General features: G+C 38.7%; 1 protein-coding gene across 1 annotated transcript; it reads right to left on the bottom strand.

The window, feature by feature from the left end:
* Positions 1-175: 175 nt before the first annotated feature.
* LOC128026409 (AN1-type zinc finger protein 4) lies at positions 176-14,433 on the bottom strand. The gene is made up of 10 exons (XM_052613512.1): positions 14,164-14,433; positions 12,235-12,538; positions 9,742-9,817; positions 9,087-9,154; positions 5,629-5,818; positions 4,469-4,616; positions 2,568-3,614; positions 2,198-2,243; positions 1,049-1,166; positions 176-381 (listed from the first exon to the last, which is right to left on the bottom strand). Exons 2-10 carry the CDS (start codon positions 12,368-12,370, stop codon positions 246-248), a joined length of 1,965 nt encoding a protein of 654 aa, XP_052469472.1. The 5' UTR covers positions 12,371-12,538; positions 14,164-14,433; the 3' UTR covers positions 176-245.
* Positions 14,434-14,453: the final 20 nt, after the last annotated feature.

The following is a 14,453-nucleotide window of genomic DNA, read 5'->3' as shown; positions in this document are numbered from 1 at the left end:
AGTAAAGCCGGTTTTTTCTAATCAGCCGTTAATTCCATCAGGTGCCTGATTTCACATAGAGCAGCTGTTACTACACAGAGCCATTGTTAATAGAGAAGATGCGCCAAAAAATGCTGAAAATGAAGTGGATTTGCGCATGTTTAAGCCAACATGGTGATAAAAGCACACGTTGGTGATCAAGGTTTTCTCTCTTTTTAATAGTTGATGGATATCATGTCTTTTTTTCTCTCACGAATGCAGTGCCTTCATATTTTGGGCAGCTTTGGTGCACTTATGCTGGGGTTGGTCTCCTGTAGAAAGCGTCGGCCTGGACTTTTGTAGTCATATGTACAGTCGTGCGTCTCGGAGTAGCGGTGCATGGAACAGAACATCTTGCCACACCTTACACAGAAATAAACAGATATCTTTATGAGAAAGGCAATAATCATACAGCAGTCTAACCAATGTTTCCTCTAAGCGGTGTGAGTGAAAGTGCACATCTGATATCGCTTCCTCAGAAATGCATAAATGGATGCTGTTTGGAATTCATCTGGATGTCCATTGATTTTTTTACAGTATGGAACTAAAGCTATAAGAAAACTGTACAGAAAAAAAGCTCACAGCAAGACCAAATGGAATTGTTTCTAAAGGGCCCACACAGATGCATTTTGTTTTCACCATGGCTTATTTTACTACTTAACAAAAGTAGGTTTGACAATTTTTTTTAAGTAATTATACAAATACAGCCTCCAGAATAACTTAGGAACAATAAATAATCATACTGGCACAATTAGCCCAAGATCTTTTTAGTCCTTTTCAGAGATGCACCATATAAGACTTTGCCTTAATCAAAGCTTCGAGACGACATACAGAGAAACTGAAGAAAGTCACAGATGGTGTTGTCAGCAATGGCACATGACATATATGAGAACTACAGTCACCCCCAAATAGAAATAACTCTGTTGGTGCACCAAATGAAGTGCATACTTCCCTTTAAGTTTACAGCTATACATTAACTTCCCTTGTCGTAAAATAATGAAAAACTCATACTGAGGGATCCGCACTATACCTGCATTCATAGCTGGTGGCCAACCCGGTCTTCTTCCCACACAGGAAGCAGTGCTTTGAACTCTTTTTCTTTGCTCCAGAGGGAACCTTCACAGGGGGCAAGTGATGTGTTGGAGTCCCTAAACCGGACGATCGCATGAATAAATCAAGAGAGACAATCACAACTACTGTAAAATACAGATTCAACAGAAAAAACTATTCATGTACTTTGAAACCTCCCTGTTTATTTCTACATAGGTAACAACGATAAGGAGCAAGGGGGAAAAAATGCCAAGCACTGGCGCATGAGATTGGATTTCCAGTCAAGTACTTGCTGGTCTATCTATTCTGTTATTTGCCATCACTGTTGCATTTTTAAGCCAGTGACAATCTCAGTTGTGACAGGACATTCAGTCGCTCTGAAACGCTGTCAGGGAACATTTCCCAAATGTATCAGGAGGACCACCTGTTGCAAAAGCATCATCCAGGCTCTTAAGCGCACAATAATGCAGGCAGTCTCTCTAAGCATCAAACTGAGTCGGAGTGAAGATGTGCTTCTATCTTGTGTGTTATTTTGCATGCATGCTTGGGTAAACATGTGATCATGTAAATATTTGTCTGAGATGCGACTGAGCGGTGCTGATCATTTCCCTTTTCTTGGTTTCAGTCAGCAGTTATTTTCTGTATGAAAGTGAATGTTTCAAACTTGAATTTAAACTTCATTTAAAACACAACTCTTTCTGTAAGACATTGCAGAGCAGTCCTGCAGTCCTCACCCCTCAAACTGACCTCCTGGAAACTATTTTGTAAACTGATATGCAGTATTGCAAATCTCTTTTTAACAATGCAAAAGTCTTTGCAGTGACTTCTGAACAATTTTTTTTTACAAGTATTCATTTCTGAAATATTCAATATACTGGACTCCTAAACCACAAAGTTAAATCCAAGTTGGGCACTGGTACTGAACTAGGGTGGAGACAGCAATGAACTTGAACGTTTCACAGTGCAGCGTGACTTTAAAGCAGTGGCCATGGAAAGCAGTGACGAGTGTAAAAGTATGACAAACGGCCAACACAAAGAACAACAAAAAAGTTATTTTGTGATATGGGCCAGCTCTGTGAGTTGGTTTTCTTAATGGTTAATTTCACACGGTTTATGTCAAGCCACTCACCTAATCTTTTTATTGAACTGGAGAGGCCGCTTGATGAGCTTGGCGACTGCAACAACAAGATTTCGCATGATAAAGCATTCATGAGATTGCCACAACACTATTCTCATTAGCTGAAATGCCAAACCAAATTATTTGTACTTGTAATCTGTCTTGTACAGTGTATAATGTGCAGCAAGCATCTTTTTGGTGACAGGAAACATGTTCTAGTAGTAGCACTAATTTGCACGACAGTATCTGCATTTCATATTGAGCTAAAGCAAATACGGGTTCTCCTTGTAGCCCGCTGAGATCAAATGAACATCAGGTTTTTGAAGCTGTACAAACAGCAGATCTGTAAAAGCAGCAGCATAAGTCAAGGTTATAAACTCACCGTGTGGATGGCTGTCCCCTGTAGTGGGGAGATCCTTCTCAGCAGGTCTTCCTGCGACAGATGGATGTTGGTTGGTAGGGGGGCGGCTGTAGCACATAACCTGCCCAGCGCAAAGGGCCCAGCCAGGGCCTCTTGACCACCACCACCTGCCAGGGAGGCCAGGAGCTTTGTGTTGCTTACCAATGGCTTTTTAGCCGCTTTGTTAGCCATCTTCGTAATGTCTCGTTCCTCGCTTTTGGAAATCACCTCTGAATGCTTGTCCACTTTGAGCCCACATACAGATGTGGTCCGTGACGGGGAGCTGGCTGGAAGTGATGGGCTGTTGCTCGTTCTGAGGAGCGCTTGGGCTGGACTGGAGGAACCCGTGAACTCAAAGTGCTGCGGTATGTGAGGAGGTGAGAGGGGGTCAGATTGGGAGGCCAGCCAGTTCGTGTTAATGGCTTGGGAAAGAAGAGGAGCTGTGGTGTTGGGTTCTTGGAGAGTTACAGAGCTCAAACCTCGCTCTCGCTGAGTGGATACGTCTAGACTCAGGGGCTCAGGAAGATTGAAGGGTACAGCTTTGGGCGGCTCCATCACTGCTGAGTTCTCGTCTACCATTAATCTTTCACTCTGGAGATCAACCTCATCTTGAACTCCAGAGCTGGACAGAAGCGAGAGAGGTGGGTACACACAGTCTCGCATAACTTTAGGCCTTCTCAAATCCAGCCTGGATACTTTGGGAGGGACTCTGATCTTCCTGGGCACTGGATTATCCCATGGTTCCTCAGCCTGGAGCATATATACGCCAGAAGCTCCAGAGGAAGGATGAGCGTGGCTTGAGGAAGTGGGACACGAGAGAGATGCGAATGCTTGGTGGGAGGAGCCGGCAGCAGGGGATGGAACTGCAGGCTGCTGCTGATCACCGATTGGAGGTAGATGTGTTGGAGAAGCGTGGCCTATCTGAGGAAGGACACGAAACATTCGGTGGTGTCGGACAGAGCCAAACGAAGCGCTGCAGGGCCGCGGACCTACTGGAGGTCTGACTTTTAATTTAGCAGTCTTCTTGGGCTGACAGAGACACAAAAAAAACAAATTGCATACATATCTTGCACAATAACGCACATAAAGAGAGAAGATCCGGAATGAGCGATATGACCAAGTCACAGAAAAATATCTCTCATTTAAAGACATTTTTCCAAGCAATTTAACTGTTTTAGAAATTCGACCAATACAGAAAAGTTCAAATTTATAAGATTTATACTTTCATTAAAAAAATAAAATAATAATAATAATAATAATAATAAATAATAAAACACTAAAAACTAAAATCATTCGTATGAATTGATATAAGTGTATTATTATTAGGTAATATGGATAGCTCAGAATTCATATTGTACACACCTTTAGTCACATTTGAAAAAGCTGTTGTAAACTAAAATATGGTACATCTGTTGTATAATGTGTCAAGTTGCGATCCTGCTCTTAAACTGTGCTCCACATTACACCTCCTAAAAGGTTTTCCGCAACACATTTCTAAGATGTTTACAGTAGCAATGCATGCATAGGCATGCAAGTTCTCGAATAAGATAGTATACGCAATAACAGCAATGGCTTCCTAAATACAGAAAAACAATTATCTGCCAACAAGACATGTCTTCTGACAACTATGCATAGTTGAGTGTGAATAATTAACTTCATGTGCCAATCTGCTGAGCTTGTAGTTATTACTGCGGCAGTTAATCAGACAGCGTGGGATGGGCGACACTCCCTCAAACCAGCTGGAGAACTGTGTGCACTTCCATACCGCTCCACTGTCAAATTTAATCAGATGTGTTTGATAGTATGGACATATATTGTTAGAATATGTGGAGGAGGAATGAAAAAAGATTAAGGGCATGTCTAATCCACCTATTCTGTTGTACCTTTTTGTTGAGGTTCATATTCTCCATCTTGGCTTTGAGCAGCTTCATCTTGCTCATTGTGATGGAGTTCTCCAGCATCTGCTGTTCTGAAGCTGTACTCTCTGATTCCTCTTCCTCCTCCGCATACACATTGCGTACAGAGGTGCCGCTGAAACACACACATGCATGGATGAACTCTTTGATTATTTGTGCTTAGCAGTGCTGCTCATTTTCCTCATGCTGCACCGAATAAATGGCATTTAGGATATTTAAATTCAATGAGTAGTTTTTTTTTTGTTTTTATGAAACGAGTCTCAGCTGTTGAAAAGGCTCAGAGGTTTATTATTAGGTTTTACCCAACCATTGTTCAGGATGCTCTGTGGTTAAATGAAGCAAAACCAGCTGATTACAGCACCGCAGGTTCCCCATTTGCTAAAAAAAAAAAAAGGTTTTTAATAGTTCCATTTTCTATGTAAAGCATTCTGCAGATGATTGCCTTCCAATGAAAAAGCTGAATCTGTCACAGTGACGGCTAACACACATCAGAAAATGAAAAGGTGAAGTGTGTCATTTCGGTTTTAAATGCTACAAGTGGATTTATGCAGCATAACACTGTAATGTACAAAATGAAAAATGCATATTTACTTTAAGATTTGCTAAACATTAAATTTAACAGTGTTTAAATTTAACACTGCTTTAGTGTCAGTCTTTGGGAATTTCTAGCTGAAAGTAGCCGAAAATTGTACGTATATTTCTTTGTAGATATTTATTTATTTCAAAACATTGGTCTATTTGTTTTTAGCATAATTTTTCAATGATTTTTGGAATTCCGTTTAAATACATTTTCATTACGAGACTTAAGATTACATTTAACAGTGTTATTATAGTATTAAGAGTTTTTGATGGTTATATCATGTCAAAGGCAAATGATTTGTGATTTAAATAACTTATGTACATTTTTTTTTTTTTTTCTGACTTCCGTTTCGGTGATGCTATTGATGCAGATGTTACGGTCTGTCAAGTTTGCCAGTAAATGCTGATGCATATCTTCATTAGAAAAACAACATGACACATGAAAACTGTATTTCTGAAACATCTGCTTCTGTCTAAAAAAGGGAACCAGAGTGCAGTGTGGACAGAACTGTTCCTCTCGGCAAGTATTTTCTCTTCTTTGAACTGACCTCAATGATTCAGACACAGGTGTGAGAGTTCCATCTCCTCGATCCACCACTCGGAAGAAACTGAGCTGATCTCCCTCACGGTACACCAGGAAGGTGACCTGTTTATTAGGCAGAGACTTTTCCCACATCTCCTCTCTCCCTGCATCAAGGCAGTCAGCGATATCCCTCACAGAGTCATCCGTCACTGTCACTGCAGGTAACGAGAAGAAACAGGATGCAGGTCATACTAATCAATATCAGACTGGTAACTAACTGTGTGCCTGCACACTTCCTGGAACTGTAATTAACAACTTTTTTTTTCCTGACCTCAAAACCATTGCACAACGGCACATAGGAAGGATTAGAAAGCTGCAACAAATTCAGCTTGTACTGAACTGCTGCAACTCAGTACTGCGGTAGCACTAGTCAAGAATCTCCACAGCCAATCATAAACTAGTTAAATATTCACATGGTTTGTACGGTAGAAGAAACTTTTATGTGTTGCATTTCATTTCGGCATTTCGTTCAGTGCTGAAGAGTGATGGCAAGCACATTAACTGGACTGTTGAATAAACTGTATTATATTTGTAATATATTTCAAAATTTAACTCTTTAAAGACTGACAAAACATATAGTCAATAGAAAAACAGAATAGAAAATCAGAAAAATATATATAAAAAATTATTTATCAACATATTTATTACATTAAATATACTAAATATATTTGGCATGTGTGTTTTGAATGTACCACATTAGACATATTAAACTTTATGGTCTTTTTTGTAAAAGAGTCCCATACATTTACAATCTTTGAATCAACGCATTCATTATTTATTAAAATCTTTTTTTGTTGTTGTTGTTGACAAAGGAAACTTAGAATTTTTCTCTGAGGCAGAGTTTCAATGCCAACAAAGGGTGAAACAAACCAAAGTTATAAATAGTTAATTTAAACATATTACATTAAAATATATTGAAACATGGAGATGGAAATTATACTGAATTCAACATGAAACTTGACTGCAAGCTACCAACAAACCAAGTCCTGGGCCTACAATTATTTTATTATTCTTTCCATAATCATTTCACTTGGATGCTCATCACAATATGAAATAAATCATCTGTCTGTACTTCCATTACATTTTTACCTTTAAAGTCCTTCTACTTCCTGAGAAGCATAAATAACACACCAGGTGCCAGAGAGTTTTTTGGCAAAGGTATCAATCGTGTTAAAGATGCAGATGCCTCAGAAAACCATGTATCCAATATAATACCTTTAGCTTTATATAGATAAAATGCCCGTTATCGAATTTTGAAAATGACCTTTCATGCAGTGTTCATCCTGGCAAGTTTTAAATCTGAAAGTGCACCATGTATAAACTAAAGTTATTGTCTCTCAAAAGAAAGAGTCGACTCTGAATCATTGAAACAAGTCGATTTAAAAAAATTTTTTTATCATACTGATGTCAACATGAAACATTGGCATACTGCCCGTTCACTTGTTGGTTTTTTAGGGTTGGTCTCAATGAAAATGCAAAATTCATTCTTTACTACTAGATGCTGCTTTTGGAGCCTCTCTCAAACGTGTCGTTTTCTACAAAGTCACTCCTTCCAACAAGCGCACACAAGGTGTTTCTCAATGTCAAGGAAGGATCCTCGGAAGCCAGTATTTCGAGGATGCTACGTCATCGACATCCGTCGAAGGACTGTTCCAATGTCGAGGATCCTCGGAATTTCAACCAAGGACTGAGTCCTTCGTTCGAAGAATATCCCATACACAAGAAAGGATGCATATGTGTATCCTTCGCGCTCTCAAATCACCCACAATCCTATGGGCGCAGCTTTGCAATCTAACGTTAGTTCAAAAATTAAAAACTGTCGAACATTAACGTAGTCGGAGCATTAACGGTTTTTATTTACGTTACCAAACATTTGTTATAACTGTAGTAAATATAAGTAAAGTTTGACGTTTAAATGCCAGTACAAATTACTAACGTATTGAAATTGTAAATTATACAAATACAAATGGTTAACTGAACCGGACCTGTCATTTAACAATTGGTTGCGTCAACGGCATTTATTTTATAAGTTAAGTTGTCCAAAGTAATTTAATGATACCATTCACAGCATTATTCAAACTGACCTTTTCACTGACGTAATGACGTAATTACGTGCACTTGCTAGCCTGTTCCATTTACGTGATCTCCGTATGCTAAAGAGGACTCTCACCTAACCTCTGAAGGAAGCGACTTGGAAGGACCAGTCCTTCCAAGGAAGTATCCTTGACATTGAGAAACGCCTACAGTCTGCTCTGAATGGCCAAATGACCCAGTGCATTGTGATTGGCCGAACACCGCAAGCACTAATCGGAAATGTAATGCCCCTTTCCATAATAGCAAGCTTCATCTTTCAAAACAAATGTAAAGACAGTTAATAATGTCCTTCGTTTTACCATCAGTTCAAGCACGAAAGAGGAACAGAGTCGTGTGACAGACAGTGATGAAGCTCGTATGTGTTTGCAGTACACAAGCCACGGACTGTTAAGACAGCTGACTCCACTGTGTGACCCTCTCTCTCTCTCTCTCTCTCTCTCTCTCTTTCTCTCTCTCTCTGTCACACAAGCTCGCACTCACACACGCGATGCATAAAATTTTGCATTTGAACATTCAATAGCAAAGACTTAAACTAATAACAAAACATACTTCCAGTAGCTGATTCAGAAGAACCAGATTGTTGTAGCAAAGTCAGAATGACCTCCTCTCCTAGGTTCATGAAATGGTCATCTATAAAATGCGTTGTTGTTCTGTTGTAAGTAATCTTAAAGATTCCTAAATGCATCTACTTTTGGAAGGCCAAATAAAGTGCTTTTGCTTTCGCCTAGACACACAAAGCATCTCCATGCCATGGCGTAGATATGGCGTGACGTAGAGATGTGGGGGCATGTTTAAATGAGGCGTGACAGTCTTAACTGATGAAGAAGATCTCTTTGGATTTGGGACTTTAGTCTTTGCAACTTCAAAGATCTTCTTCATGCACCAAGAGCTTGTAACACTCCAAAGAGAAATATGACCCCTTTAAATAAATCATATGGGAGTCGTTGAGCAAGTAAGGTAAAATAAATGCATATTATAAGACGATTAAAAGTGTTTTTTGACCTTGCATGCATGTCAACCTGTTGTTGGGAACTCCCAAATTCAAAATATAAACCTTCCATTACCCACAATAGGGGCACTTTGAGACAAACAGAGCATGACGAGAAGCAGGTACTGAAACATATTGTGCCTTACTCCTAAGATCAATGGTTTTAAAAGCAAAAATAGGGTTTTCAAATGCACCCAGGATGAATTACTAACCCCAAGTAAAGTTTGAACAGTGTGAAATAAGGGCCGAGATATGCCAGCCCAAGATTTCATTAACCTGGGGTTCAGAATGAAAGGGTTAATACTTTCAACTGAAAATCCCAGTCGTTGTTGGAAACATACCTCGCCTGGTGTTTACAGGTCCTCCTCTCATGGCGAGTACCAGCTTGAGAGTGCAGCCCTCTGTGATGCTGAAAACACAACCAGAGGAAAACTCAGAGCATGCAGTGGCATAAACTCAATAAACTCAAAACCACTACAGTCTATACAGGTCTGCCTTTAGAAATATTTACTGTGCTTCACATGTTAAGTGCCATCCAGCCCCACAATATCTCCCCAGAAAGCCTCTATGTGGAATATTAACTGACAAGAATTTATGACAAAACCACCATCTGTGACCTTCAGACTGAGCCAGACTGCTCTTGAGAGAAGTGGTTGCATTTAAAGGAATAGCTCACCCAAAATGCAAACGCCTTCATCATTTACTCTAACCATAGCTATCGTATGGCTTCAGAAGACGTCAAATTTAGAGAATGAGTCACACAGACTACTTTTACGATACTTTTATGCTGCTGATGAGCCCCTGGTCAAAACATACTTTTATTTTATAGATAAAAAAAAACAGCTTGGACATAGAACAAAACATCTCAGTTTCTGTTCCACAAAAGAAAGAAAGCTTTTAGACTAGAGCAACATAATGTGGTAGTTGAGCATACTTCCTGTAATACAACTTGCTGGATCCTGTTTTGTATAGCTGAAACACAGACTGAAAACTCACCTGTAGTCATGTAAGCAGTACTCATCTTCAAGCTCCATCCCATTCCATATCAAATGCTGCTGAGAGACTGGGATGCCTGTGAACCGAGATATGCCATGAAATGAGTATACACAGCAATCTTTTTATAATGTAAACTATAATAAACATTCAGCCACATGCACAGCCGTTTAGATGACCATGCTCCCTGCCGGACAGAAATATTTCATCAGGTTATTTAACCACAAACTTCAAGGAACATTTAACCATTAATAAACTGAAACAAATGAGTCAAATCGAAAAGAATCAATTCTCTAAAAATGTATAGAAGCAGATCAGAACAAATATGACTCAGATCTGCCCCCCTGTGTACACCAAATAAATCAACAATCATTTCAACTTCAACATTTCATCTAGCAGTGAGCAGTAGATATACAGTAACAACACAAGAAACATGACAATGAGAACCTTTTTATGGTTATTATAGTCGTTCTTTCTTAGCACATAACAGAGCATAAAGATAAGTGTACTGCTTAAATTTTTCAGATGTTTGCTCTAGCGAACAGACGTACCTTTATCTGGTGTAAAGTGCAATGAGACACCAGAACGCACCCATGCAACACAAAACTAGTATCTGTTCCCAGAAGGGCTAGTTTTCTAGACAGGATCAACAATGTGATGTGGTCAGAGCAGTTAGTGTGTGTGGCCTGTCCTAGTCTTGCTTTTTAAACTATACAGCCTCCATGTGTGTAATCTGAAACCGAATCTGAAACAGAAGTTTGAAACATTTCATACTGAATTCTTTAACATATCCACCTCGCACTTCTTTCCACAACGGGTCTGACTCCTGGAAGGGGGCAGCAGATGCGAAGTGTATCTGAGAATCTAAGATTAGCCCCATTGGAGCAACCGAAACTAGGCCATTCCTCACCTGTAATCCACAGGGTGAACAAACTCATCTTTAATAAAGCGAACTCCTGCAGAAAAGCACCAGACCTTGTGAAACTGGTGCTGTCTAACACATCAAAATGTTCCTGGGGGGAACCGTCTACGCTCGAGACTGGCATGTTTAAAGACCTCGGTGATGTATGCAACCGCCGTCTGGACTGACAACGTCCCATCTGGGTCTTCAGTTAATGTTTTTCCCGTCTCATTCATTTCACCCTTATCAGTGGAGTGTGCTGCATCAATCAGACTCACAAATGAAGCACGCTCAGTCCTAATTTTCAGCCCCATGTTTGCTCATGTGCAATTCACAAGAGACACACTACAAAAACCTGTTCATTCAAAGAATACTAGCATTTCTCTTCCTAACAAAGTCTTTCAACCATGCTACATGATGGTTGCTTTATAGGAGCAGTGATTATAGCTACTGAGTAATAACAATGGCAGCTTTCATAGTGATCTCCTATTTTGATTGCTCATGTGTTAAACTGGTAAGACACGTTTTATCTGTAACTGTAGAGAGAGCAGATCTGTTAAACAAGTCCAATTACTTAGCGTGCCAGTTGGTAATGAATGACTCAATTTCTTCTAAAGCTCTAAATCAGAATGAAAACATCAGACCTGTACTTCTGGGAATAAAACCATCTACAAAACTAATGATGGATATTTATTGTCTCATTAAAATTGTTCTAGATCACTATCCAGTCTGCACAGAGCAATTAGGGTGCATTTATTATTACAATGCATCATTGTTAACTTTTAGCCTAACATAAATGAGGTCTGTAATGGTTAAAGATTGTTTTAGATAAATGAAATGCGTGTTTATGATGTAATGCATGACAACCAATAGCCAAAACCATTAGAATAAGTCATAATAATTAGAAAGACAATAATATGAAAGGGCCATCATGTTTTTAGTTGCTGGTCACACCTATACTACCATTAAAAAGTTCTATTTCAAGTAAATGCGGTTCTTTTTATTAATCAAAGAGTCCTAATTTTTTTTTTCATGTTTCACATTAGAATAAGAATAAATGTTTCTTATGCAAGGAAAGGAAATCCTCATTTTAGAATGATTGCTGGAGAATCATTGAAGACACTGAAGACATAAATGTTAACACATGTTAAATTACATAATGTAAAAATAAAAAGAAAAGAAGGTATTCTAAATTCTAATAATATTACTTTTTTGTACTATATTTTTAATCAAATAAATGCAGCCTTGGTGCGCAAAAGAGACTTTACAAACTTTTTTTTGACACACTTTTGAAGGGTAGTGTATTAGAGCAATCTGTAAGGAGAATAACCCCTTAACCTAAAAGGTTTAATAGTGTAATGTCTGTATATGTTTATAAGGAATACGTATCTTTTTAGATGTTCCACATGGTCACCATTTTTATCCACATAATCCCTCACTAAATATGAGCTCATAAAATAGCATGAATAATAGTTCTACTTATTTAAAATAAGAAAAATGCAGTTTAAAACAAATTAGACCAAACGCATGTAATGTCATTGATGCATCAGAGTATTCACTGTGTGCTGTCTAGTGAGTCAAGAGAGGACACATACCCTCCAATCTCAAGATCTTGGCCTTGACTGAGACCACCTGTTCAAACGGAGAGACGCACAGCTGGAAGCAGGTCCCTGTCAGAGTCTCAATGAACAGCTCCATGGTCTCGCTGAAGGGCAGCTTGTAGTGCACCATGCCTACATTGTCATCATTGCAGTAATGACTGACAAGAGGAACCCACCGTTTTTCAAAGGACAGGGCTCAGGATGAGATGATGATGATGAACCCTGCCCAAGGTGGAGGAGTGAGGGTGGAGATGTCACCTCCGTCACAGTAGGAACACATCATGCATGGAGCTTTGGGCTGTGGAGAATAACAATAGTTGTATTAAAAAATATTCAGATGTCTGAGGAGTATACATTATATATATATATATATATATATATATATATATATATATATATGTATATATTTACTACTAATTAGTTCACTTCCAGAATGAAAATTCTGTGATCATTTACTCACTCTGCACTTGTTCCAAACCTTCTTTTTTCTGAATATCTTCTTCTAACAGAAGGAAGAAACTCATACAGTTTGGAACAAGTGAAGTGTGAGTAAATATCACATATCAAGTTAATGACAAAAGTTTACACACACCTTGCAGAATCTGCTAAATGTCGATTGAGTTAATTGTTTTATCCAAATAACAGGGCTTATTTTTTAAAATGCATGTTATTTTTTTATTTAGTACTGAGCTGAAAAAGATATTTCACATAAAATACATTGACATGTAGTCCACAAGAGAAAGAAACAGCTGTATTTATAAAAATGTATTCAAAAGTTTGAAAAAAACACGCTTGATTCTTAATACTGTTGTTACCTGAATGATCCACAGCTGTTTTCTATTTGAAATATCTTATTCAGTTCAGTACTAAATAAAACATAACATGCATTTTGCACGATCCCTCATATTTTGGTAAAATAATTAACATTCTGCAAGGTGTATGCAGGCCTGTAACAATTACATCTTTTTGTTGTGCGATATATAACCCCAGAAATAATTGTGATAAATGATATTATTGTAATTTTAACACCATTTTATGCCACTAAATATATAATCATAATATAATAGCATAATAATGCAAGAAGGTCAACAGACTTTCCAATGACAATAAACTTTTAATTCTTAAGAATACTTAGATCATGGAAATTAAGTATCAAAATATAAGATACCTTAAAACACTTCAATAAATTGTAAATAAACAGTTTCTAACAAAAAGTAAAAAAAGAAGAAAAAAAGCATGAATAACTTGTATGGAGATTTTTCCCTGACCTTTTCTCTGTAAATTAAGGGTGCACATTATTGCTGAAAAACTCAGTCACTAGTTAGCACAAAGGCACATCTGCCTGCCTATCTATCGACGGCTGGATACCTAACAGCCTATTTATCTATATAGATCCATCTGTATCTATATCGATCTATGACTTCTGTTGATCCATACTGTTTATTTATGATTGTTTGTTTACAATTATTCTAAACAACACAAAAGTGCCTTTAAAGAAACAAATGATGTTTGTCTAACTTATTCTCGCCAAAAGTCGACTACTAAGTGCAGCATCCAAAGGTCCAGTCGACTCGGTGCTTTGGGTTTTAAAACAGGGGTTCAGTTCACCTTTAGTCCTCTTGACCGCATCAGAAGAGGTCTGCAGAGGGACAGCTGGATCAGAGAGCCCTGGCTGATGTCCCAGACACAACACACCCCAAAAGCTAGGTGGTTGCTCCTAAAGGTAAAACGACCGATTCCCTAGTCTCTTTAACTTACTCTTATCCGACAGAAACTCGCAATACAATGAGCTTTGATTCTATTTTAGTGGCTACGTTAGCTGGTTTAGCAAAAGCGGCACAGGCAGACGAACTACTCGCAAATGCCGTTGATGCCTGTACATTTCTATACCATATTTGCCGTTTCTGCACGCCGATACGTTACCTTATTTTTTTCGAGCCTCGGACAACCGCTTTTGTTTCGTTGTTATGCGGCTCGAAGGCCCCATTAAAACAGAATATATATATATAAAAAAAACTGAAAAAGGAGGCAGCTTATGTGATGCTCTTGATTGACAGTGAGTAGAACGAATGACGTTAGCTGTTGAAGAATAAGAGGGCCGTTCGTCCAATAGCAATGCAGAGTGGGCGGGACCACTCTCTCGACTCCCTTTCCATCTCCCGGATGTTACCTTCTCGGTCACCCCTGGCAGCGTCAAACAATGATTTGTGGCC

The sequence above is a fragment of the Carassius gibelio genome, chromosome A13 (genome assembly GCF_023724105.1).
Source record: "Carassius gibelio isolate Cgi1373 ecotype wild population from Czech Republic chromosome A13, carGib1.2-hapl.c, whole genome shotgun sequence".
NCBI classification, from domain to species: Eukaryota; Metazoa; Chordata; class Actinopteri; order Cypriniformes; family Cyprinidae; genus Carassius; species Carassius gibelio.
Note: the sequence above shows the minus strand (reverse complement) of the source record. Positions and strands in the feature narration are given on the sequence as shown.

What these genes read in the sequence shown, in the direction of transcription:
- LOC128026409 (XM_052613512.1), bottom strand. Translation starts at nt 12,370, where the DNA reads ATGGTGCACTACAAGCTGCCCTTCAGCGAGACCATGGAGCTGTTCATT. An exon ending in CAAGATCTTGAGATTGGAGG is followed by an intron (nt 9,818 to 12,234) that starts GTATGTGTCCTC and finishes CTCGGTTCACAG; the next exon opens with GCATCCCAGTCTCTCAGCAG. An exon ending in TACTGCTTACATGACTACAG is followed by an intron (nt 9,155 to 9,741) that starts GTGAGTTTTCAG and finishes TTGTGTTTTCAG; the next exon opens with CATCACAGAGGGCTGCACTC.